The sequence below is a fragment of the Capricornis sumatraensis genome, chromosome 18 (genome assembly GCF_032405125.1).
Source record: "Capricornis sumatraensis isolate serow.1 chromosome 18, serow.2, whole genome shotgun sequence".
Lineage (NCBI taxonomy): Eukaryota > Metazoa > Chordata > Mammalia > Artiodactyla > Bovidae > Capricornis > Capricornis sumatraensis.
In genome coordinates this window covers 74,147,811-74,170,735 of record NC_091086.1, presented here as the reverse complement: position 1 = coordinate 74,170,735, position 22,925 = coordinate 74,147,811, and the positions used below count along the sequence as shown (strand labels likewise).

Below are 22,925 nucleotides of genomic sequence, written 5' to 3'. Positions count from 1 at the left end.
TTTGTCTTGCTTCTTTGTTGTTGTTCTTGCTTTTCCTCTCTGGAAGTGCTGGGTCTGTCCACGTTTTCTGCAGCGAGCATTCTCCTTGAGAAGGTGCTGTGTCAAATACCCCTAGATTCCTACGGACTGATTTTGCCTTAGTGTGTTCAATGCTTTTGTTGTGAGTTGTGAAAGTCACTCCAACTCTTTGTGACCCTATGGAGTATACAGAATCATGTATTCTCCAGGCTAGAATACTGGAGTGGGTAGCCTTTCACTTCTCCAGGATCTTCACAACCCGGGGATCTAACCCAGCTCTCCTACATTGCAAGAGGATTGTTAAGCTGAGTCACAAGGGAAGCACAAGAATACTGGAGTGGGCAGCCTATCCCATCTCCAGTGGATCTTTCCAACCCAGGAATCAGACCAGGGTCGCCTGCTTTGTAGGTGAATTCTTTACCAACTGAGCTATTAGGGAATTTCTACCAAAAGAAAAGAGAGGTGGTATTTGCCTAATAGGTTCTTCATAGCAGCTTATTAAGAAGGCATTCTATTTTGTTTTTAGACATCATGGTGCTATTATTGTTTATTCCAATCAATCATTTAGGAATATGTAGCATATTTTAGCTCTAGTCTGTTATTCTTATGTGACCACTTAGAATTTTTATTTGTGTTTAAAATTCAAGATAGTGGAACAGAGTACAAACCTCAAGGTATAACTTGTTAGTTTGGTTAAGTGCAAATTCTATTTTATAGATGAAATACTTTTTTACTAAATTTGAATATTTAAAATTAAAATGCATTCCTGTTTGTAATTGTTAACTGTTTTAAAACTAAAGAAAGAATCAGGAAATGTGTTTTAAAAAGAAGGCGTTCTAAAATAGACCATTTTGAATATGCATTGCCACATTGTAATGATCATGCATTTTGAGTTAACATTCTGGAAACAGGAGGGGTCTAACTTTTATAACCCCCTGGGGATTCTGACATGTGTGTGAGTATGTGCAGTCATACATATGACTGAGGCTGGAATTTGTGAGTGGTCAGATTTGGTATCCATAGTGACGGATGTTTAAAGAAACTGCCTGGAAGGTTACATGTGTCACAGAAGTCATGTCAAACACACAGTTTTGGTTCAGATGACCAATCCCAGGCCCTACATTACAAAAGCCAGTATGGGGCCATATTGATTCTGACAGCAAGCAAGGCTGATGTCAACTTGCTTGCAAACAAGGAAGCTTAGTTATAGCAAGCTTCTCGTGAAGTTGAACTGTGTCCTGGCAAGTCATTCAGTAAGCAGTAGACATCTGGCAAAACTGTCTGACCCCACAGGGGTCTCACTGGTCCTGTTCCCCAAGCGCAGGGCTGGAAAGTGAAAGGTGCCAGGTGAGTGTGGGGGTGTACCCGCCCTGGCCTTGGAGACACAGAGACTGGGTGTGTCTCAGTGTCATGTCGGTGTGTCTCATTAAACATGTCACAATCCCCACCCAGATCTGCTGATTCAGAACGGTGGGCAGGGAATGGGAGCATGGGTTTCCACAGGCTTCTCAGAGGATTCTCATGGACAGGTTTTGGGGTCCCGACTGGATACACAGTCCCCACCAGTGCGCCCTCGGGGGATGCACATGAAGTTCCTATTGTGTGTCTGCAGCTGGGACCCCTCAGATGGAAAGCTCATGCCCCTGCCTTGTGCTTTGCCCAGTCCAGGGGCAGCGGGGAGGAGCCAGGTGAAGAACTGATCTCCAGTGTTCATCATCTTTAGTGACAGAGTCCATGGAAACGGTGAGGTGAAGTGAAGTGGACAGAGGCTTCGCATTTAGCCTTGCGATGATGCCCCACGTGGATCGCAGGGAAGACAGCTCCCGCCTGGGCCAGGCTTCTGGCCCCTGGGCTTTCTGAGTCTCTCAGCTTCATCGGCTGCCTCTGTGATCGCTCGTGAGGAATCTGACCCCTTGGAGGGCCGTGAAGTCTGCATTGTGCTGGTTGTCAGGCAGGTTGTTGGCAAGGGTACGTCTCTGAATGACTTCAGTGTGCACCCAGGCAGGCCCAGGTGTGCAAGGAAAGGGCGGTTGAGCCCAGCCATCCTGGCTGCTGCCCTCATTCAGCCCACACTCCTGGAGCCTCAGGTTCGTTTTATTTTCTAGATGCTTTGTTGTTGTTGTTTAGTTGCTAAGTTGTCCGACGTCTTTTGCGACCCCATGGACCATAGCCCACCAGGCTTCTCTGTCCATGGGCTCTCCCAGGCAAGAATACTGGAGTGGGTTGCCAGTTTTTTCCTCCAGGGAATCTTCCCTACCCAGGGCTCGAACTCATGTCTCCTGCACTGGCAGGCAGATTCTTTACCACTGGACCCCCAGGGAAGCCCCTCTGAGTGCCTTATGGAGATATAATTCACTTAAGAAAACCTCACTGCTTCAAGTGCATGGTTCAGTGGTCTTTCAGTAAACAGGCAGGGGTGGGCAGCCATCACAGTGGTTCAGTTTTAAACCATTCACTTCACCCAGGAGAGAGCCCTTGTGCCAGCAGTAACTCCCTGCTCCCATCCAGCCCGGCAACCGCAGCTCTGCTTCCTGCCTCCGTGGTTTAGCCTCATCTGGGCATCTCAGAGACACAGAGTCACACGACGCGGTATGACTCCCTTCACTCCGCACACTGTTGGATTCATCCGTGTTTATTCATACTGCATCCCTTTTCATTGCCCGCAGTGTTCAATTGTAAGGACGCACCACATCTTGTTTATCCATTCACTGGTTGACGGATATTTGGGTTCTGAGCGTCCCTGTTTCTTTGTCTGCAGAAATGTAGCTGCCGATCTGTTCTGAGGATTACTGGTAAGAAGATGGTATCCCAGTCCCTGGGACAGAGGCAGCGGTGTGATAGGCAGAATGGCATCAATATTAAGATGATTAAGGCTTCACGGGGGCACTAGGGATAAAGAACCCACCTGCCAATGTAGGAGACATAAGAGACGCAGGCTCAATCCCTGGGTCAGGAAGATCCCTGGAGGACGGCACGGCAACTCACTCCAGCATCCTTGCCTGGAGAATCCCATGGACAGAGGAGCCTGGTGGGCTACAGTCCATGAGGTCGCAAAGAGTCGGACCCACTGAAGGGACTTAACACACTCAGAGAAACATGATGTCACCGTCCTGCAGCCCAGAACTTAAAGGGCACTGTTGTGAGAGACTAGATATCAACACCAAGACCAGCTGGGAAGGGAAATACCCCAGCTGCCAATTAAATAGAAAAACCAGCTGATTCATGAGCTAAGCGTCAGCTTGATGAGCTCATAACAGAAGCCTCCCAGAGCTAGCAGCCTGCCGCTGTTGAGGTTGTTGTGGGGGGCGGGTGGGGGGGGAGGGTGGTGCCCAGATCATCCACTGGGACGGATTGAGTGTGTGCGGAAAAACCAGGGTGATTTCAGCAATGGCTCGGGGATCCAGGTGACAACACCCCGGGGCCCCGGGGCCTCTGATGAGAAACATGTGTGCCTGCCCCGCCTCGCGACTCTGGCGACTTCTCTGCCTGACTGTAGCCACGGCTGACCGGCTCTGCTGGGACCCTCCCGAGCTGCTCTTGGCCTGTTGGTCTTTCTTTGCCAACCTGCCCAGCCCTGCACACTCTCTGCTTCTTCTCTCTGCAGCTTTCCAAGTGAGGTGCTGCCCCCATTCTTCCACGGTATCTGCTAGGATCTTGATGGACATCATTAAAGTACTGTTTTTTGACCACCTTTGAAGTGAAAGTCACTCAATCGTGTCCAGCTCTTTGTGACTCCATGGACTAAACAGCCCACGGAATTCTCCAGGCCAGGATACTGGAGTGGGTAGCCTTTTTCTTCTCCAGGGGATCTTCCCAACCCAGGAATCAAACCCAGGTCTCTGCCCTTGCAGCTGGATTCTTTACCAGCTGAGCCACAAGGGAAGCCTGGCCACCTCTGAAGTGTATAGATTTAATCTGCATAGTCAGTTTGGGAAATAGCTGTAGATATTGTCCTGTATTTGCAAAGATAGGAACTAGGTCTCAGGAGGCTCAGCTGGTAAAGAATCCACCTGCCAATGCAGGAAGCCTCGGTTCGATTCCTGGGTTGGGAAGATCCCTTAAGAGAGGGGAATGGATACCCACTCCAGTATTCTTGCCTGGAGAATTCCATGGACTGAGGAGCCTGCTGGACTACAGTTCATGAGGTTGCAAACAGTCAGACATGATTGAGCAGCTCACACTAGAACACTCAGGACACACACAAGTAAACACACGCACATACACATGCTTGCCCTGGGAAGAGAGGTGGAGTCAGGACTTGAACCTGAGCTTGGACCTCAGTGGTGACCGCTGGCCATTGAATCAGTGCAGCACATATCACGAGGCTGGGTTTAACATCTGCTCTGCCCTTAAGAGTGACACCAGGGCCAGCAAGGCCCCACACCTCCCCCTGTCACTCCAGACTGAGAGGGGAGGAAGAGCCAGGCTGGTGGAGGTCTGTGCAGGTGTACATAGGAAGCAGGACAAGTGGGCACCCAGATTCTTAGGCCAGAGGGTGTCCAGGTGCTGCTGAGACTGCAGGATAGCAGGCGCAGCAGAGGGTCCTGAGCCCAGGGCAGGTGGCAAGAGCATTGCCTGGAAGGAAATCAACACAGGCTGGAGCAGGGGAGGCTCCAGGACTGTGCTCTCTAATCAGAAGATGCAACTGCAAGGTTGTATGTAGTCAGTGATCTGGTTGATGCTTCTTCTTTCCTCCAAACGAGCAGAGGAAACCTCAGAAGGAGGGCAAGAGTGGAAGCGGCAGACAGTAAGCGTAGCCCTCTACGGGAGAAGCTGGAGGTGGACATGCCAGAAGGATCTTTATGTGTCCCCTCTTTCTGATGGGCCACAAGAGGCCTCCTCAAAAGCCTGTGCAATCCAAGCAAGGCCCTGCTGAATGATTGTTAACATTGTTCGTTGGTGAGTCTATCACATGTAGATGTTTTGCCACGAACATAGCGTCTACTGATGCGGCATTGGGCCACAGGCCCGCTGGAGTGGCTGTCTCCCTTGCCAGGCCTGCAGCCTTCCCCCTGGAACCCTCACGACTCCTTGCCCATCAGGGCTTGGCTGAAATGCACCTTCTCAATGAGGCCTTCCTGGCCACCCTAAGACTGAAACCCCCTCTCCTACACTCCTGGTGTTCTTCTTCCTTCTGAGTTATGTTCTAACAGTGTTTATTTTCAGAGCAATTTTAGCAGGACACAGCAAAATGAAGTCCACAGAATTCCCATACACGCCCTGCTGACACACACGCACCGCCCACCCCCATCGTCAACATCGCTCACCAGGTGGTACATTTGTCAGAACTGATGAACGTCTGTTGACATCTTATAATCACCAAAGTACATGGTTTATGTTACGGTTCACTCTTGGTGATATACGTTCTCTGGATTTGGATAAATGTATAAAGACATGTGTGGGCTCCCCAAGTGGCTCATTAGTAAAGAATCCACCTGCCAATGCAGGAGACACAGGTTTGATCCCTGGGTCAGGAAGGTCCCCTGGAAAAGGAAATGGCAACCCACTCCAGTATTCTTGCCTGGAGAATTCTGTGGATAGAGAAGACTGGTAGACTACAGGCCATAGGGTTGCACAGAGTCAGACACTGAGTATGCACACACCCATACACAGATGGATGTAATGATGTGTATACATCGTCATTGCTGTTCAGTTGCTCAGTTGCGCCCGACTGTCTGCGACTGCATGAACTGCAGCACACCAGGCTTCCCTGTCCTTCACTATCTCCCAGAGTTGGCTCAAATTCATGTCCATTGAGTCAGTGATGCCATCCAACCATCTCATCCTCTGTCGTCCCCTCTCCTCCCACCCTCAGTCTTTCCCAGCATCAGAGTCTTTTCCAGTGAGTAGGCTCTTCACATCAGGTGGCCAAAGGATTGGAGCTTCAGTCCTTCCAATGAATAGTCAAGACTGATTTCCTTTAGGATGGACGGGTTGGATCTCCTTGCAGTCCAAGGGACTCTCAAGAGTCTTCTTCTCCAACACCATAGTTCCAAAGCATCAATTCTTTGGCACTCAGCCTTCTTTATGGTCCAACTCTCACATCCATACATGACTACTGGAAAAACCATAGCTTTGACTAGACAGACCTTTGTAGGCAAAGTAACGTCTCTACTTTTTAATATGCTGTCTAGGTTTGTCATAACTTTTCTTTCAAGGAGCAAGCGTCTTTTAATTTCATGGCTGCAATCACCATCTCCAGTGATTTTGGAGCCCCAAAATACAAAATCTGTCACTGTTTCCACTGTTTCCCCATCTATTTGCTGTGAAGTGATAAGACCAGATGCCATGATCTTAATTTTTTGAATGTTGAGTTTTAAGCCAGCTTTTTCCTTTTCACTCTCCTCTTTCACTTTCATCAAGAGGCTCTTTAGTTCCTCTTTGCTTCCTGCCATAAGGGTGGTGTCATCTGCATATCTGAGGTTATTGATATTTCTCCCTGCAATGTTGATTCCAGTTTGTGCTTCATCCTGTCCAGCACATCACGTGATGTACTCTGCATATAAGTTAAATAAGCAGAGTGACAATATACAGCCTTGACATACTCCTTTCCCAATTTGGAACCAGTCTGTTTTTCCATGTCTGGGTCTAACTGTTGCTTCTTGACCTGCATATAGGTTTCTCCGGAGGCAGGTAAACTAGTCTGGTATTCCCGTCTCTTTAAGACAAGAGAGTGCCCAGCTCATAATATACAATTAATTGAATGAATTAATTAAATGAGTGCATTAAATGAATGAATTAATGAATATACAATATTGCACATTTCTTGGATGAGAGGATTTGTGAATTTCCTCAGGATCAAATTCATGTCTCAGTGTTGCACAACTCTGTAAATGAATCTGCTGGAGTGTTTAATCCATGGTATTTTTATTACATTAGGTAGCAGCAATGTATCCATTGCCTTGACCAAAAGACTATTTGCATAGACATTTCTTGTTGTGTCTTGGGAATATACAGAGAAACACAGGATCTGAGAGTTTAAGTTTGAGCTGTTTTTAGTTCAGATACTTTCGTGTCAACCAAAGGCAGTCTTACTAAGCATCAGTCTAGGACATGTTCTGATTTGTAGCTGGCAAACTCTTATAAAGATGCTAGTGGATGTGATTTATAAGAATGTTCCTAATTATGTGATATGTACTACCTATTACAGACGAGCAATGTAGCCAACTCTCATGAATTAGGAGACCAGTCTTAAGAAGTAAGCCCCCAAAGATTTGTTAATTACCAGTTGTTCTGGAACAGTGTTCTTCCATAAAATTTTGTGGATTAATATTATTATCTGTGATGTCCAGTATGGGAGCAGCTAGTCACATGTGACTATTGAGCAATGGCAAGACTACCTTTTAAACTTGAATTGATATTAATTTGTTCAAAATTGACTGTTGAGCAGCTGGAGAAGTGAATTTTTAATTTTCTTCAATGTTAATTAAAATTAGTGGCCACCATTTGGAAGAGCACCTATCTAGAAGTTTTCCTCTAGGAGAGATTAAAATCCTTGTAATAAATTGACCTGAAAGAGGTCATAAAATTGAAAGCTGAACCCCAGAATTTGCTAATGAAAAATAACATTTAAGCTCAAAGAGAGATTTGATCTGCCTTTACAAATAACTGCCATGGCCTATTAGGTTTATCTATGTTCTTAATTTTTTTCATATTCATTGTTTTTCATGAGGTATACCCGTTTTGATCCAAAAACCAGATCTTGACTTTATTAGGCTTTTTCAATTTAATAACCACATTCTTTTAGTAGTTACTGATTCATTTATTCTGAATTTATTTTTAATAAGTTTTTTCTGGTTTCTAGGTAGCCATTCATTGCAATTTTAAAAACCTTTTGAGTTAATACTTGGTTGGTTTATTTTCTTTATTTTCTTTAAAGGAAAGCATTTAGAACTTCAAATTTCTCTAAGTGCAGCCTGAGAACATCTTGCAATTTTAAACAGTCCACTCGTGGCTTCTTTGGTCTACCTCTATTGATTTCCTGTTTTCTACTTTATTGATTTATGCTCTAATTCTTATTATTTCTTTTCTTCTTCTTCTTACAGTGCATTTAATTCACTCTTCTTTTTCCAGTTTCCTGTGCCAGAAACCTAAATTATTGATTTTAGAATTTCCTTATTTTCTAATGTCTGCATTCAGTATCATAAATTACCCTTTTAGCATTTCATTGCAACCCACAAATTTTGATAAATTGGGTTTTCATTTCAATTTAGTCCAAAATATTTTAAAATTTCTCTTGAATTTCTTTGTGATCCATGTGTTATTCAGAAGTGTGTAGTCTAATTTCTACTTATTTAGGAATCTTCCAGTTCCTTTTTTGTATTGATTTCTAATGTAATTCTCTTGTGGTTTGAGAGTAGACATTGTATAATTCCCATTCTTTTAAATTTGTCGCAGTGTGTTTTAAGGCCCAAAATGTGGTCTATGTGGATGAATATCTTAAATGAGCTTGAGAAATAAGTGTATTCTGATGTTGTTGGATGAAATAACCTATGTTGTTGTTTAGTTGGTAAGTTATGTCTGACTCTTTGCAACCCCATGGACTGTAGTCCCCCAGGCTCCTCCATCCGTGGGATTTCTCAGGCAAGAATACTGGGGTGGGTTGCCATTTCTTTCTCCAGGGGATCTTCCCAACCCAGGGATCGATTAAACCCGCACCTCTTGCATTGCAGGCGAATTCTTTGTCACTGTGCCACCAGGGAAGCCCGACAGCTCCCTATCTGTAGATGTCGTTCACATCCAGCTGTTGAGTTCTCTGTGTCCTTCATGATTTTCTGCTGCTGAATCTGTCCATTTCTGAAAGAGGAGCAATGAAGTCTCCAACTACCATAGTGCATTCACCTATTTCTCCTTTCAGTTCTACCAGACTTGGCTTCATGTAGTTAAGTTGTTAAGTACGTATGTATTAAGAATCGTTGCATCTTCTTAGAGTGCTGACTCCTTTATCATTATTTAATTTCCCGCTTAGTTTCTAATAACTTTTCTTACATTGAAGTCTGCTCTTTCTGAAATTAATATAGTTCTCTTGCTTTTTTTGATTAGTGTTATCAAGGTATATTTTTGCATCTATTTACTGTTAATTTATAAGTGTCTTTATATTTTAAATGGGTTTCTTGTAGACAGCACATAGTTGGATCATGTTTTCTGACCTGTGACAATCTCTGTATTTTAACTGGTACATTGAACCATTGACAGTCAAAGTGGATGTAACTGAATTAATGTCTACTATATATGTTACAGTTTTCTACCGATGACTTTGTTCATTATTCATGTTTTGCCTTCAACTGTTTTTCTTCTATTTGTGATTTTAATTTAGCATTTTTATAATCATATTTTATGTCCTTCTTTAGCATATCAGTTATACTTTAAAAAATTTTTTTTTAGCTCTAGTGTTTGCAATATACATTTACAACTAAGTCAAGTTCACTCTCAGTGACCACAACCATTGGTATTACTCTCCAGGGTACATGGTGGTAGAGAAGTAACATGGTATGCTAACAGTGGCATGTAAATCTGAGTTGCTGTTGCTGCTACTAAGTCACTTCAGTCGTGTCTGACTCTGCGTGACCCCATAGACAGCAGCCCACCAGGCTCCCCCATCCCTGGGATTCTCTAGGCAAGAACACTGGAGTGGGTTGCCATTTCCTCCTCCAATGTATGAAAGTGAAAAGTGAAAGAGAAGTCGCTCAATTGTGTCCGACTCTTAGCCACCCCATGGAGCCTACCAGTCTCCTCCATCCATGGGATTTTCCAGGCAAGAGTACTGGAGTGGGCTACCATTGCCTTCTCTGAAATCTGAGTTACTCAGACTCAGTTTTACCCTTAGCTACCCTGCTTCCTAGCTTTTCAGTCTTGGGCAAATGTCTGCATTTAGTGTCCCATTCCTTTAAATGGGAATTGTGACTCTCACTTCGTATGTTTGTTGTTAGGATAAGATAATAAATAAAGCAAAACAGCTAGGGCAGTAGCAGCCACATAGATGGTGCCCGAGACAAAGTGTGAGACCCATAAATGCTGCATTTGTCTTGTGCTTTAGAAACGTCACCAAGAAGACTAGAATGAGCAGAATAGTCCAGACAAACCACATCTGGGGAGAAATGGCAACGAAGTTGAGTAAAAAGTGAAATGACTTGGAACTGAAATGCGTGTTTCTTCTAATGAGCTAGATCACTTTTCCCCTGTGTTGACCGATAGCTAGCTCTCGAGCTCTTGTCGCCCTAGATCAGCCTGGCCCCAGTCCAGTGGGGATTCCCTTACACCACGTGCATGCCCCACCAGGCTCATCACTTCCTAATTTACACTTTGTTTTTTGACTCACACAACTTTTACAGAGAACTTTTCTAAATAGATATACACTAATAAAAGTCTGTGTGTGTATGTGTGTGTGTGTGTCACTCAATCGTGTCTGACTCTCTGCAACCCATGGACTGTAGCCCGCCAGGCTCCTCTGTCCATGGAATTCCACAGGCAGGAATACTGGAGTGGGTTGCCATTCCCTCCTCCAGGGGATCTTCCCAACCCAGGGATTGGACCTAGGTCTCTGCATTGCAGGCAGATTCTTACCATTTGAGCTACCTGGGAAGCACCCTTAAATAAAAGTCTATCAACCTTTAAGGGCGAATAGCAACAAATATAACACAGTAAACATCCTACTTTCAAGCTTCAGTGGCTGGTTCTTTACTCACATTGCTCAGAAGCAGCATTTTTCTTTTTTTTAAATTTTCTTGTCCTTGAATATCGTTGCTATGCAATATAAGTGTTCAGTATAGTGATTCACAATTTTTAAAGGTTATACTCTGCTTATAGTTATTATAGATTATTGGATGTATTCCCCACGTTGTACAATATATCCTCGTAGCTTACTTTATAATACTTGTACCTCTTAATCCTCTGCCCTTATATCGCCCCTCCCAGTCACTGGTTGTCTACTTTGTTGTAGATAAACCATGACTTTGTTGTTTGTGTCTGTGAGTCTGAGGAGCTGCCCATTCTCATCACTGACAAGGCACTTGCTCTTCCTCTTCTTATAAATGCAGTTCTAGTGTTGAGTTTCCCAGTGTCAAATGATTTACAGAGCTGGCGACGAGAGATGCAGGCATCTGGAGAGCTCCCCTGTGATGTCTGGGGGATGTTGACCTTTTCTGCAGCCCGGTTAATAATCCACCCAGCTGACCTCCCAGTGGTGACTGTGGGCAGGTGTACACCAGACATTTTATGAGCCTCTGAGTAAAAATTCTTGATTCAGTGAAGAAAAGCTTTGATAAGAAGAAAACATTAATCTTCCACAATTTATGTAATCATTTAAATAAGCTTGCAAACTAATAATGCAGCAAGACAGTGGAGTCACTTCTCCTCTTGTATTTTTCATTGTGTATTGATTATCGAGGAATATCAAAATATCAGTGTTATCAGTTATTTTATTCTATGTATTTAATGAACATGGGGATTACTTAAACACAGAATACTGTGTCTCAGACTGAATTATAAATGAAACAAGCATAAACACGTTAGTGAACATTCAGAAGTCCTTCGGGTGCAGGGGTGGAGGTCACTCTTGCCTGACAGTCTGGTCCTCTGGGCCACCCAGAATGAAGCCAGGGGAGAAAGGAGATGGGTTTGAATCTGGAACAGCGGTCACAGAACCCAAGTGTTTTAGGGGAGTAAGCCAGAAAGGCCGGTGCAGCAAGCCAGGAGCCAAGGTGTGTTTGGGGTGATGATATTGTTGGGATACACCCACACACAGGCTTCAGAGGCATCTTGTACTGTAGAGTGAACCATCTGCCAGAAACCCCCTGCGTTATCCAAAGGGAATCATAGATCTTCAGGCTGAAGCATGGTATCTGCATTCTTTTTTTCATTTATGCAGCAAATCTTTTTTTTTTTTTTTTTTTTTTTTTGCTTATTTACTGGAGGTCATGTATTTTAAATGGATTTCCCTTGTGGCTCAGCTGGTAAAGAATCCGCCTGCAATGTGGGAGACCTGGGTTCGATCCCTGAGTTGGGAAGATCCCATGGAGAAGGGAAAGGCTACCCACTCCAGTATTCTGGTCTGGAGAATTTCATGTACTGTATAGTCAATGGGGTCACAAAGAGTCAGACACAACTGAGCGTTCAGCTATGTATTTAAGTACATATTAGTGTTAAGTCTTACAAACTCATGGCAAATGGCTCTTTGTAGCCACTCCCTAGAGGACAAAACAGCGCAGAGGGAATGAGTAACTCATCCAAAGGCACAAAGATCATACTGTTAGAATCGAATAATGGGTATCAGACTCATCTCTCTGTTCTCTGTAAGTCCATCTGGGCTCGAATCAGAGATGCTGGACGTCATTGACTCTAGAGAACCCACAGGAGCCGTTCGTATTTTCAGGGTGATTTCAAGAGTAAGATGTTATTTGCATATTTGAAAAAGGTTTTTTAAGGAAAAAAAAATTACTGTTTTTTAATGTAACACTTCGACTAGTTGCAAGTGTGGAAAGCCCTGGGTATGTCATCACACAAGGCTGAACACACCCATAACTGCTCCTGCCACTCCTGAGTTAGTTTAATTGCCAACAGGATGAAACCCACCTGGCTCCAGCTTTGATTTAATCCCACACTTGACTTTTCCTTGATAGCCCTGCAGATGTTAAAGTACTGTCTGTTCTAGTTTAGTTGGTAGAGTGCTTAGCCAAAAAGGTTTCCCAGGCATCCACGGAGAGCACCAGTGACAGCCTCCCCAGCCCTCCTCCTCCACCACCTGGATCCGCAGCGTACATTCCAAGGATTTCACCTTTCCTTGCAGGCTGGCATTTCTGCCCTGGGAGGTCTACCCCCCAAGGTGCTGATGGCTTCACTGATCAGTTACTGCTGTTAACCTTCTCTTCCCCTGGGGAGGAAATGGCAGCCCGCTCCAGTACTCTTGCCTGGAGAATTCCATGGACAGAGGAGCCTGGCAGGCTACAGTCCACAGGGTCACAAAGTCGGACACGACCGAGCAACTAAGCACACGTGCACTGTCTGGTCTCCCCCTTCCCCACCTGCAGGAGCACTGGGGCCTGGGCTTCACCTCTGAATGCACGATAAGCCTGGTCTCCCCTCTCTTTTGTGTCCACCCCACCCTCCTGTCCCTGAGAGCTGCATTTGACACTTTCCCGCGATCCGAGAAGGGCTTCTCCGCGCCTGTCATCCCACCCTGTGCAAACACTCAGACCCATGCAGGACAGCTCAGCACCCACAGAACTGAGTTTGGTAGGCGGTGATGGGCACTGGGTCCCCCCAGATGAGGGTCAGCCTCAGGTCCTAAATCAGAGGTTCACTGAGAACAGGCACCCAAGCACCTGTGTCTCTGAGTACCTAGAAAGTGCTAATCACGTGCTGAATTAAGAAAATAATTAGGAAAATATCAGCAGTCTTATAACACTATATTGGAGAATGCTAAGCAATACCTTAATAGTTCTGTAGGAATAGTTAACTGTATTCTAAAATTACAAAGGTATTTTAAAAACACTCACAAGGATTTTGAAAGCTCATCTGTCATCCTACAACCCAGCAATGCCGTTGATATGTTTAAGGTAAGGTGCGCACAGAGTTTACAAACTTGAGTAATGCCTAAAGCTGTAAACATGGACGTGGAATTCTCTCCTTACATCCCTCTTCCTTGACTTCCTCTCCCTGAACAGAACCAGCTTCGGCAATTTGCCATTAGCCTTCTAGGAAAATACTTCAAGTGGAGATGCACACTTAAAAAAAATGAACACATTTGGAATCACACTATATACTTTATTATGCACTTTTAAGGGGAAGGCAATGGCAGCCCACTCCAGTACTCTTGCTTGGAGCATCCCATGGATGGAGGAGCCTGGCGGGCTGCAGTCCATGGGGTCGCTAAGAGTCGGACATGACGGGGCGACTTCACTTTCACTTTTCACTTTCATGCATTGGAGAAGGAAATGGCAACCCACTCCAGTGTTCTTGCCTGGAGGATCCCAAGGATGGAGGAGCCTGCTGGGCTGCCATCTATGGGGTCGCACAGAGTCGGACACAACTGATGCGCCTGAGCAGCAGCAGCAGTAGCAGCATACACTTAAAAAAAAATTAACAGCTTCTGGGAACCCGACATTATAAGCCTAAACCTTACAGGTTTTGAACTTACTCTGATTTTGTTCAAATTCTTATACTTTCCCAAGTTACCTTGAATATGTTATTTAATCAGCCAGACTCTGTATTTCCTTGTCCATTGGAGGAAGAGCCGAGTGATACTAACCTTCCAGGGTGTCTGCGATAAATAAGGTGTAGTGCAGGAAGTGTTGCCCATTGTCTTAGGAGCTCACACAAAGCTGTTTACTTAAGATTATCATCAGGACATAATTAACTGGCCTTTTAAAGTGGTTATATACTCTCCAAATACAAAAAATGTACCTTAAAAATCACTCTGAACTAATTGATAAGCATTATTTATTTTTGTTATTAATTTGTTTTGTCTGTACTTTAAAATGATTATATACAGTGACTATATTATACATTCACAAATATGTATCAATACTGGGGGCGTGCCTGCTAGAAGCATTTGGCAATATTATGATAGCTGTTTTTCTTTTTCTGACTTGCTTCACTCTGTATGATAAGCTCTAGGGAAGAATAGAGAGAATAGCATTGAAACATATGCAATCCATATGTAAAATAGATAGCTGGTGGGAATTTGCTTGTATCACACAAGCTCAAACCTCATGCTCTGCGATAACCTAAGAGGGGTGGGATGGAGTGGGAGGTGGGAGGGAGGTTCTAGAGGGAGGGGACATATGCATGCCTGTGGCTGATTCATGGTGATGCATGGCAGAAACTACTGCAATATTGTAAATAATTACCCTTCAACTAAAAATAAATTACGCAAGAATTCCAAAGGGTTAAAATCCTGGAATCAAATGATATATTTTCAGTGTTGACAGATGAGCCAGGCGGGGCCCCAGCTCACCCTTTCCCGGGGTCACACCGACAGTCTGTTCTCATTTCTCCCAACAGTTATCAACTCGGAAAGCCCTTGTCTCTCTAAACGTAAAAGGTGGTCTCTGTTTTCTCTCACTTAAGCTGTTTTTGCCGTTTTGCTTCACTGTCTGTTATACTGTACATTTTTTCTACTTTGATAATCAATTCTTTTCTATTTCCCAAGTACCCTGTTTAGAAAGATCTCCCCGATTCCCTAAACTATTCCTCTTTGCTTCCTGCTGGATTGATTTCATTGTTGTGCTTTTATAGAAAGTGTCACCTCATATTCAGGTTTGAATAGAGTTTTGCTACTGACTATATCTGTTCGTTCCTTCCGTTGCCCAGTTACATCTGACTCTTTGCAACCCCATGGACTGACTGCAGCACACCAGGCGTCCCTGTCCCTCACCAACTCCCAGAGTTTGCCCAAGTTCATGTCCATTGCATTAGTGATGCCATCCAGCCATCTCATCCTCTTGTTACCCTCTTCTCCTTCTGCCCTCAATCTTTCTCAGCATCAGGAAATTTTCCAGTGAGTCACCTGTTCTCATCAAATGACCAAAATACTGGAGCTTCAGCTTCAGCATCAATCCTTCTGATGAATGTTCAGGACTGATTTCCTTTAGGATTAACTGGTTTGATCTCTTTGCAGTCCAAGGGACTCTCAGGAGTCTACTCCAGCACCACAGTTCAAAGGCATCAATTCTTTGGCACTCTGCCTTCTTTATGGTCCAGCTCTCACAACCGTACATGACCATTGGGCAGACCATAGCCTTGACTACACAGACCTTTGTCTGCAGAGTGATGTCTCTGCTTTTCAACACACTGTCTAGGTTTGTCATTGCTTTCCTTCCAGAAACAGTTGTCTTCTGATCTCATGGCTCCGGTCACCATCCACAGTGATTTTGGAGCCTAAGAAGAGGTAATCTGTCACTACTTCCACACTTTCCCCTTCTGTGTGCCATCCAGTAGTGGGGCCAGGTGGCGTGATCTTAGTTTTTTAATATTTAGTTTTAAGCTGACTCTCTCCTCTCTCATATAGAGGTTCTTTAGTTCCTCTTCACTTTCTGCCTTTAGAGTGATACCATCCGTGTATCTGAGGTTGTTGATGTTTCTCCCACCTATCTTGATTCCAGCTTGTAACTCACCCAGCCCGGCATTTCTCATTATGTGCTCAGCGTATAGGTTAAAAAAACAGGGTGACCGAGGACAGCCCTGTCATACTCCTTTCTCAATCCTGAACCAATCAGTTGTTCCGTACATGGTTCTAACTGTTGCTTCTTGACCCACATACAGGTTTCTCAGGAGACAGGTAGGATGGTCTGGTATTCCCAACTCTTTAAGAGCTTTCCACAATTTGTTATGATCCACACAGCCAAAGGCTTTAGTGTAGTCAATGAAACAGAGATAGATATTTTTCTGGAATTCCCTTGCTTTCTTTATGATTCAGTGAATATTGGCAATTTGATCTCTGGTTCCTCTGCCTTTTCTAAACCCATCTTGGACATCTGGAAGTTCTTGGTTTGCATAATGCTGAAGCCTAGCATGCAAGATTTTAAGCACGATCTTACTAGCAAGGGAGATGGGTGCAATTGTGCAATGGTTAGAACATCCTTTAGTACTACCCTTCCTGGGAACTGTGATGAGGATTGACCTTTTTCAAGTCCTGTGGCCACTGCTGGGCTTTCCAGATTTGCTGACATATTGAATGCAACACCTTGATGGCATCATCCTTTAGGGTTTTGAATAGTTCTACTGGAATTCCATCACATCCACTAGCTTTATTAGCAGCAGTTTTTCCTAAGGTCCACTTGACTTCCCACTCCAGAATGTCTGGCTCTGGGTGACTGACCACACCACCATAATAATCTGGTCCATTGAGATCTTTTTTGTACAGCTCTTCTGTGTGTTCTTTCCATCTCTTCTTGATCTCTTCAGCATCTACTAGGTCTCTATTGGTTTTGTCCTTTATTGTCACCATCTTTGGGTGAAACGGTCCCTTCATGTTTCCAAATTTCCTGAAGAGATCTCTAAGCTTTCCTCTTCTGTTGTTTTCTTCTAGAGAAGAGATGCAAAAAGCAAGGGAGAAATGGAAAGTTTCATTCAAGTAAATGAAGAGTTCAAACAATAGCAAGGGGAGACAAGAAGGCCTTCTTCAATGAATAGTGCATAAAACTAGAAGGGACCAGCTGACTATATTGGGTTTATAAATTTATGTCTTTATTTGGGAGCTCCCCCACCCACCCCAGCCCGTATTACTATCTAGGGCTGGGTGTGTGCTTTCTCCTCCATTTTTTCCAGTGAAGGACCTGACCGTGGTGTGCTGTGAGATCTCTCTCTGCTCCAAGAGTCAAATCCTTTGACCTCCACACCACTGTTTCTGAAAAGATGGGTGGAAAGGGCTTAGTAGTGGACCCCTCCTCCCCTAATCCTCAGCCCCCTATGCGACCCTTTTCCACGTGGGTTCTCCCTGGAGGGAACTGTGTGTGTGTGTGTGTTTCTCTGACTCTTTGTGACCCCATGAACTGTAGCCCTCCAGGCTCCTCTGTCCATGGAATTCTCCAGTCAAGAATACTGGGGTGGGTTGTCATTTCCCATTCCAAGTTTCTCCCTGGAGGGAACAGCATGTTTGTGAGCAGATGACAAAGCAGCGATGCACCTTCTTTCTCCCTCTCTCTTCTGCAGTCGGGCATGATAAGAACCCAGGAAGCGGACTACTTCCTGAAGCCCCTCCCTTCACACCTGGCAGGGAGCCCCAGTGACTCCACGGGGGGCAGGCCTCCCTCCCACATCCTGTACAAGAGATCCACTGAGCCCCTGGCCGTGGGGCCCCACCGGGCCGCGATGATGGAGAAAAAGTGGGGGCTGGAAAACCATCATCTCTTCCACCACGAAGATCAGTCTCCACACGGCTTCAGCTTCAGGCACCCACAAAAGCAGCATTTCTGTGGAAGACGCAAGAAATGTATGTAAGGATGATTCTTTTTGTAATTTAATGATTAGGATGTTAAGTAAGACACTGGAGTATTTTTAATTTTCTTCAAAGTAGTCTTCCCTCGAGGTGAAATTTATTGACCACCTTTGCTAATCCTAAGTGATGATTCCAAAGAGAACCCATCGTCTGGATGTTCAGGATAAAACATCTTTCCATGGCATATGGATAAAGGTATTTTTTTTTAATTTTAAGAGCTGTTCCCTGGGCAGACTAAATGACATGAGTCACAGAAATGTAGACTCCTCTACCAGACATCTTCAAAGGAATCCTGGTGTCTCTACCCAGTAACTATATTTTTGAGGTCTAGATTTGTTAAAGCTGACATGCTTTTCCCACTGAGGTGAGTTATCCCTAGGCAGGTTTATATACTTCACTCATCATGTCGGAAGACACAGGATGCATGGTGTAATTTACCTACAATTTTTTACCAAGGCTTTATCGAAGTCCTCTTTGTTTGTGTCATGAACATTTAGGAAGAGAAATGATGCTTATGTTTTATGCAGGAAGCTCTCACAGACTCAAGAATAGGAGTTCAGTGTTTTCTGAACTTGTCCTCTGCTTCAGCTTTCCCCTCAAGCATGGCTTTAGTTATTAATAGCAAACCTTCCCCAAGGCACTTCTGGAAGCCCACCTCTCTCTGCTGCTTAGCTTCATTGGCCGCTGGGCCAGCACCCTCACATAAGTGTGGGCACATGCAGGGGCTCCATAACACACTGCAGAGAAGAGAGAATGACCCAGAATCACTTGGCACCTATGACAGAAGAACAAGCGCGGCTGACCTGTTTGCACCCGTGTGTCACCTGAACACACGTCCTGTAAATCAGCCTCAAACTACATTCAGACGGTCTCAAAAATCTCGTCCCAAACTGACCCAACTGGGCGGGGTCTTAGGGGAGGCAGCATGAAGAACAGTGTTGAACACAAGGAGAGCGAACAGGAGGGTGAGAGGGTCAGGGAAGTCCAGCTGAGTGAGCATCAGAACAGGGTTCACTGACCGGCAGTGGCTTCCTGAGTCTGTGCAGACGGGGAGGAGGTGGGGGGCGTGGCCGGGCAGACCAAAGGCGGGGCCAGGCAGGCCGGGGGCGGGGCCAGGCAGGTCAGGGGCGGGGCCAGACAGATCAGGGCGGGGTGAGACCAGTTGGAACAGACAGAGAGACGGGACTCAGGCACAGACAGACAAGGTCAGAGCCAGGAAGGTGCTGGTGGGGCTCCCGGTGAGGGTGTGGTCAGAGCAGGACAGACTCCGTTGTGTCAAAGACAGATGACCAAGCACCTGGGTCCAGGCAGGAAAGACGGGCAGGGCTGTCCACACCTCTTTGACAGACCGCTCCAGGGCCCAACGCAGATGTCTCAGTGTTCCTGAGCAATCCAGCAGTGCTGACCCTTCTGGAATGAATGTGACCCTTTCATTCTTATCTGGAGGTGATCGAAGTCATTCAGACCCATAGCTCAAAGGCAGTGCACCTGGGCATGCAGGGCAGGACGGTTGTTCTGTTTGGTGTGGCTGTCTGTGCACGTGTGTTTATGTGCATGTGTGGGGATGCATTTGTCTCCAGAGGCATTTCAGAATCTCAGTAGTGGAGTCTGGTTGATGAGAGGGAGATATCTGAATAACACACTAAATTATACAATAAGACTTGCAGTTAGCAAATGGGAAAATGTAGCCATTTTTTTCTCTTTTTTAATCTTAATTTTTTAAATTATGAAAGCATGATAACTCATTTACAGGAGTCTTGGAATATACAGAACAAGGTTACAGATAGTTCCACTATATATTACAGTTTTTTTTAAGTAGATGAAGATTTTTAGTTGGAGTTTCAATATCAAACTCTCAAAAATTAATAGAAAGAATATACAGAGAAGTAGAAGGCTATAGTAGCCCTGAAAAGCACTATGTTTTCATAATAAAACTAGAGAAAAGGTGGCGGAAAATGCCTCTCACTGGTGGGCGGCTTCAGTGGCTGATCTGGTGCTGTTGACTTGCCATCTCTGCCCGCTCCTGCAGGGCACGTGGCAGTTCTGTGCCCGGGGCCCCCCGAGCCACTGGGGCATGCCTAGCAGAACTGGCACAATCCCTCCCGGCTGAGCACTTAATCCTCAGGGCTCACTTATCTGACAGCATGGGACAGGATATTCTCACACCGTCCATGAGGCTTTGGGCTTCCCTGGAGGAATCTCCATCTGTCTCAGCAGGGTTTACACCTACAAAGATTCTTCCCTAGAGTCTCTGTTCAGGAGATGAGGGATTTTCCTGTGTGTTTAGGCTTCCCTAGTGGGCTGCCGTCTATGGGGTCGCACAGAGTCAGACACGACTGAAGCGACTTAGCAGCAGCAGCAGCAGCAGTGGCTCAGACAGTAAAGAATCTGCCTGCCACGCAGGAGACCCAGGTTCCATCCCTAGGTGGAGAAGATCCCTGGAGAAGGAAATGGCAACCCACTCCAGGATTCTTGCCTAGAGAATTCCATGGGCAGACCACGGGGTCACAAAGAGTTGGACATGACTGAGCAGCTAACCCTTTCACTTTCCTGTGGGTTTAGGCATCTCTCTCTGTTGAAAACGGCAGAGAAAAGCAGGCCGGTTTGCTTAAAATCAATTGTGACTCTGAACGTCAGGCTCAAATAGTAGCTTGCTGCTTCTAGCTGAGGCATCATGGGTGGGTTTTGAGCTGGGACTCACGTGTGGCGAGAGACTTGTTTTGAGGGGCTTTTCAGACCCCAGGCCAGTGAGAGCACCACCTCCGTGCTCCTGCCTCTTTCCAGTACTGAGGGCCTGGGGAGCTGCTGTGCTCCCATCTCCGCTTGTACCCTGGACTTATGGAAATTAAGACTAAGGGCCCTGGGACCACACTGCCAGATCTGAAATCCATCCCCAATGCCTTCTAGGGAGGGATTTTGAGAAAGTGATGTTCATCTCCCGTGTCTCGGTGGCCTCACTCCTACCCAAGGCTGGTGTAGAGAGTGAGTGGGTTATACGTAGAGATCTCTTATGGGGGAGACCACATCAGTATAAACTGCATCAGTGCAAATGGCATGTGATGAGTGCTTATTAAACTGTAGCCAGTGTAACTGTTATCCTCCCAAGAGTTCTTTTAAGTTTGCAAGTATTTTAGCAAAGAGAGATAAAATGCAGTGGATGTGAGTATCAGTCAATCAAAACAGTGTCTTCAAGCTGAGTATTCCATGAGCAGAGCTGGCACACCTTTTGAATTAGTGCCGCCTTTATTTTTTTTTGGCTCCAAAATCACTGCAGATAGTGACTGCAGCCATGAAATTAAAAGACGCTTACTCCTTGGAAGGGAAGTTATGACCAACCTAGATGGCATATTAAAAAGCAGAAATATTACTTTGCCAACAAAGGTCCGTCTAGTCAAGGCTATAGTTTTTTCCAGTGGTCATGTATGGATGTGAGGGTTGGACTGTGAAGAAAGCTGAGCGCCAAAGAATTGATGCCTTTGAACTGTGGTATTGGAGAAGACTCTTGCGAGTCCCTTGGACTGCAAGGAAATCCAACCAGTCCATCCTAAAGGAGACCAGTTCTGGGTGTTCTTTGGAAGGACTGATCCTGAGGCTGAAACTCCAATACTTTGGCCACCTCATGCGAAGAGTTGACTCATTGGAAAAGACTCTGATGCTGGGAGGGATTGAGGGCAGGAGGAGAAGGGGACAACAGAGGATGAGATGGCTGGATGGCATCACCGACTCGATGGACATGAGTTTGAGTGAACTCTGGGAGTTGGTGATGGACAGGGAGGCCTGGCATGTTGCACTTCATGGGGTTGCAAAGAGTCAGACACGACTGAACTGAACTGACTGACTGAATTCAGTAACTCAGCTAATTCAGTAAAGTATTGCCAGCTAATACGTGCATACTTTCACACGGAGCAATTCTAACCACATTTTCTGAGGCACCCACCAAACCTGACCATTTTTAGCACAGTGTCAACTTCCTGATTATCAAAGCCAAAACTATTTTGAAACAGCTTGCTCTAAGAGGACCAAGTCTATTTTGTCTTCCAGTTAAACTAGGTAAATATTTAGAATACTTTCGAGGAAATTCAGCTCTACAGTGGATCTGTCTGGAGCATTTATAACCCACTGGAAATACTACAGACTGGACTGTGTGTCCAGACCCGGGAATCAACTTTAAAACCTCTTAGGTCATTAAAGGTCTTCAAATGAGAACACCACGTAAGACAGCGCTTCTTTGAGTAATTATTCATTTTATTGCTATGTCAGTGACTCCTTTTCGGAGCCCTGTTGCACATATCCTCGTGTTCGCAATCTTGGAACATCTTGCTTTTAGACACCAGCACTTCAGAGCCAAAGTGATCTTTTTGTTTTTGTTGTTGAGTCGCTCAGTCGTGTTCTCCTCTTTGTGACCCCATGGCCTGCAGTGTGCCAGGCCTCCCTGTCCGTCACCAACTCCCAAAGCTCGCTCAAACTCATGTCCACAGAGTTGGTGATGCCATCCAGCCATCCCGTCCTCTGTCGGCCCCTTCTCCTCCTGCTGCCAGTCTTTCCCAGCGTCAGGTTTTTTTCCAGCGAGTCAGCTCTTCACACCAGGTGGCCAAAGGATTGGAGCTTCAGCTTCAGTATCGGTCATTCCAATGAATATTCAGGGTTGATTTCCTTTAGGATTGACTGGTTTGATCTCCTTGCTGTCCAAGGGACTCTCTAGAGTCTTCTCCAACACCACAGTTTGAAAGCATCAATTCTTCGGCGCTTAGCCTTCTTTATGGTCCAACTCTCACATCCGTACATGACTACTGGAAAAAGCACAGCTTTGACTATACAGACCAATTTTTTAAATCAGGAGAAGTTTATAGAAAAGCCAATATAATGATGAATTCTATGACATCTAGGCTATGCAAACTTTATTTAAATGTAGTGTCCCACCTTAACACAAGTTTCACATCATAGTTTTAAGGGTTTTATGGTTCATTTCATG

General features: G+C 45.1%; 1 protein-coding gene across 1 annotated transcript in view; it reads left to right on the top strand.

The window, feature by feature from the left end:
- ADAMTS16 (ADAM metallopeptidase with thrombospondin type 1 motif 16) overlaps positions 1–22,925 on the top strand; it is a 173,280-nt gene that overhangs the window by 27,622 nt on the left and 122,733 nt on the right. The window contains exon 3 of the mRNA XM_068990533.1: positions 17,668–17,947. Coding sequence (XP_068846634.1) covers positions 17,668–17,947 — 280 coding nt within the window. The remainder of the gene's footprint in view (positions 1–17,667; positions 17,948–22,925) is intronic.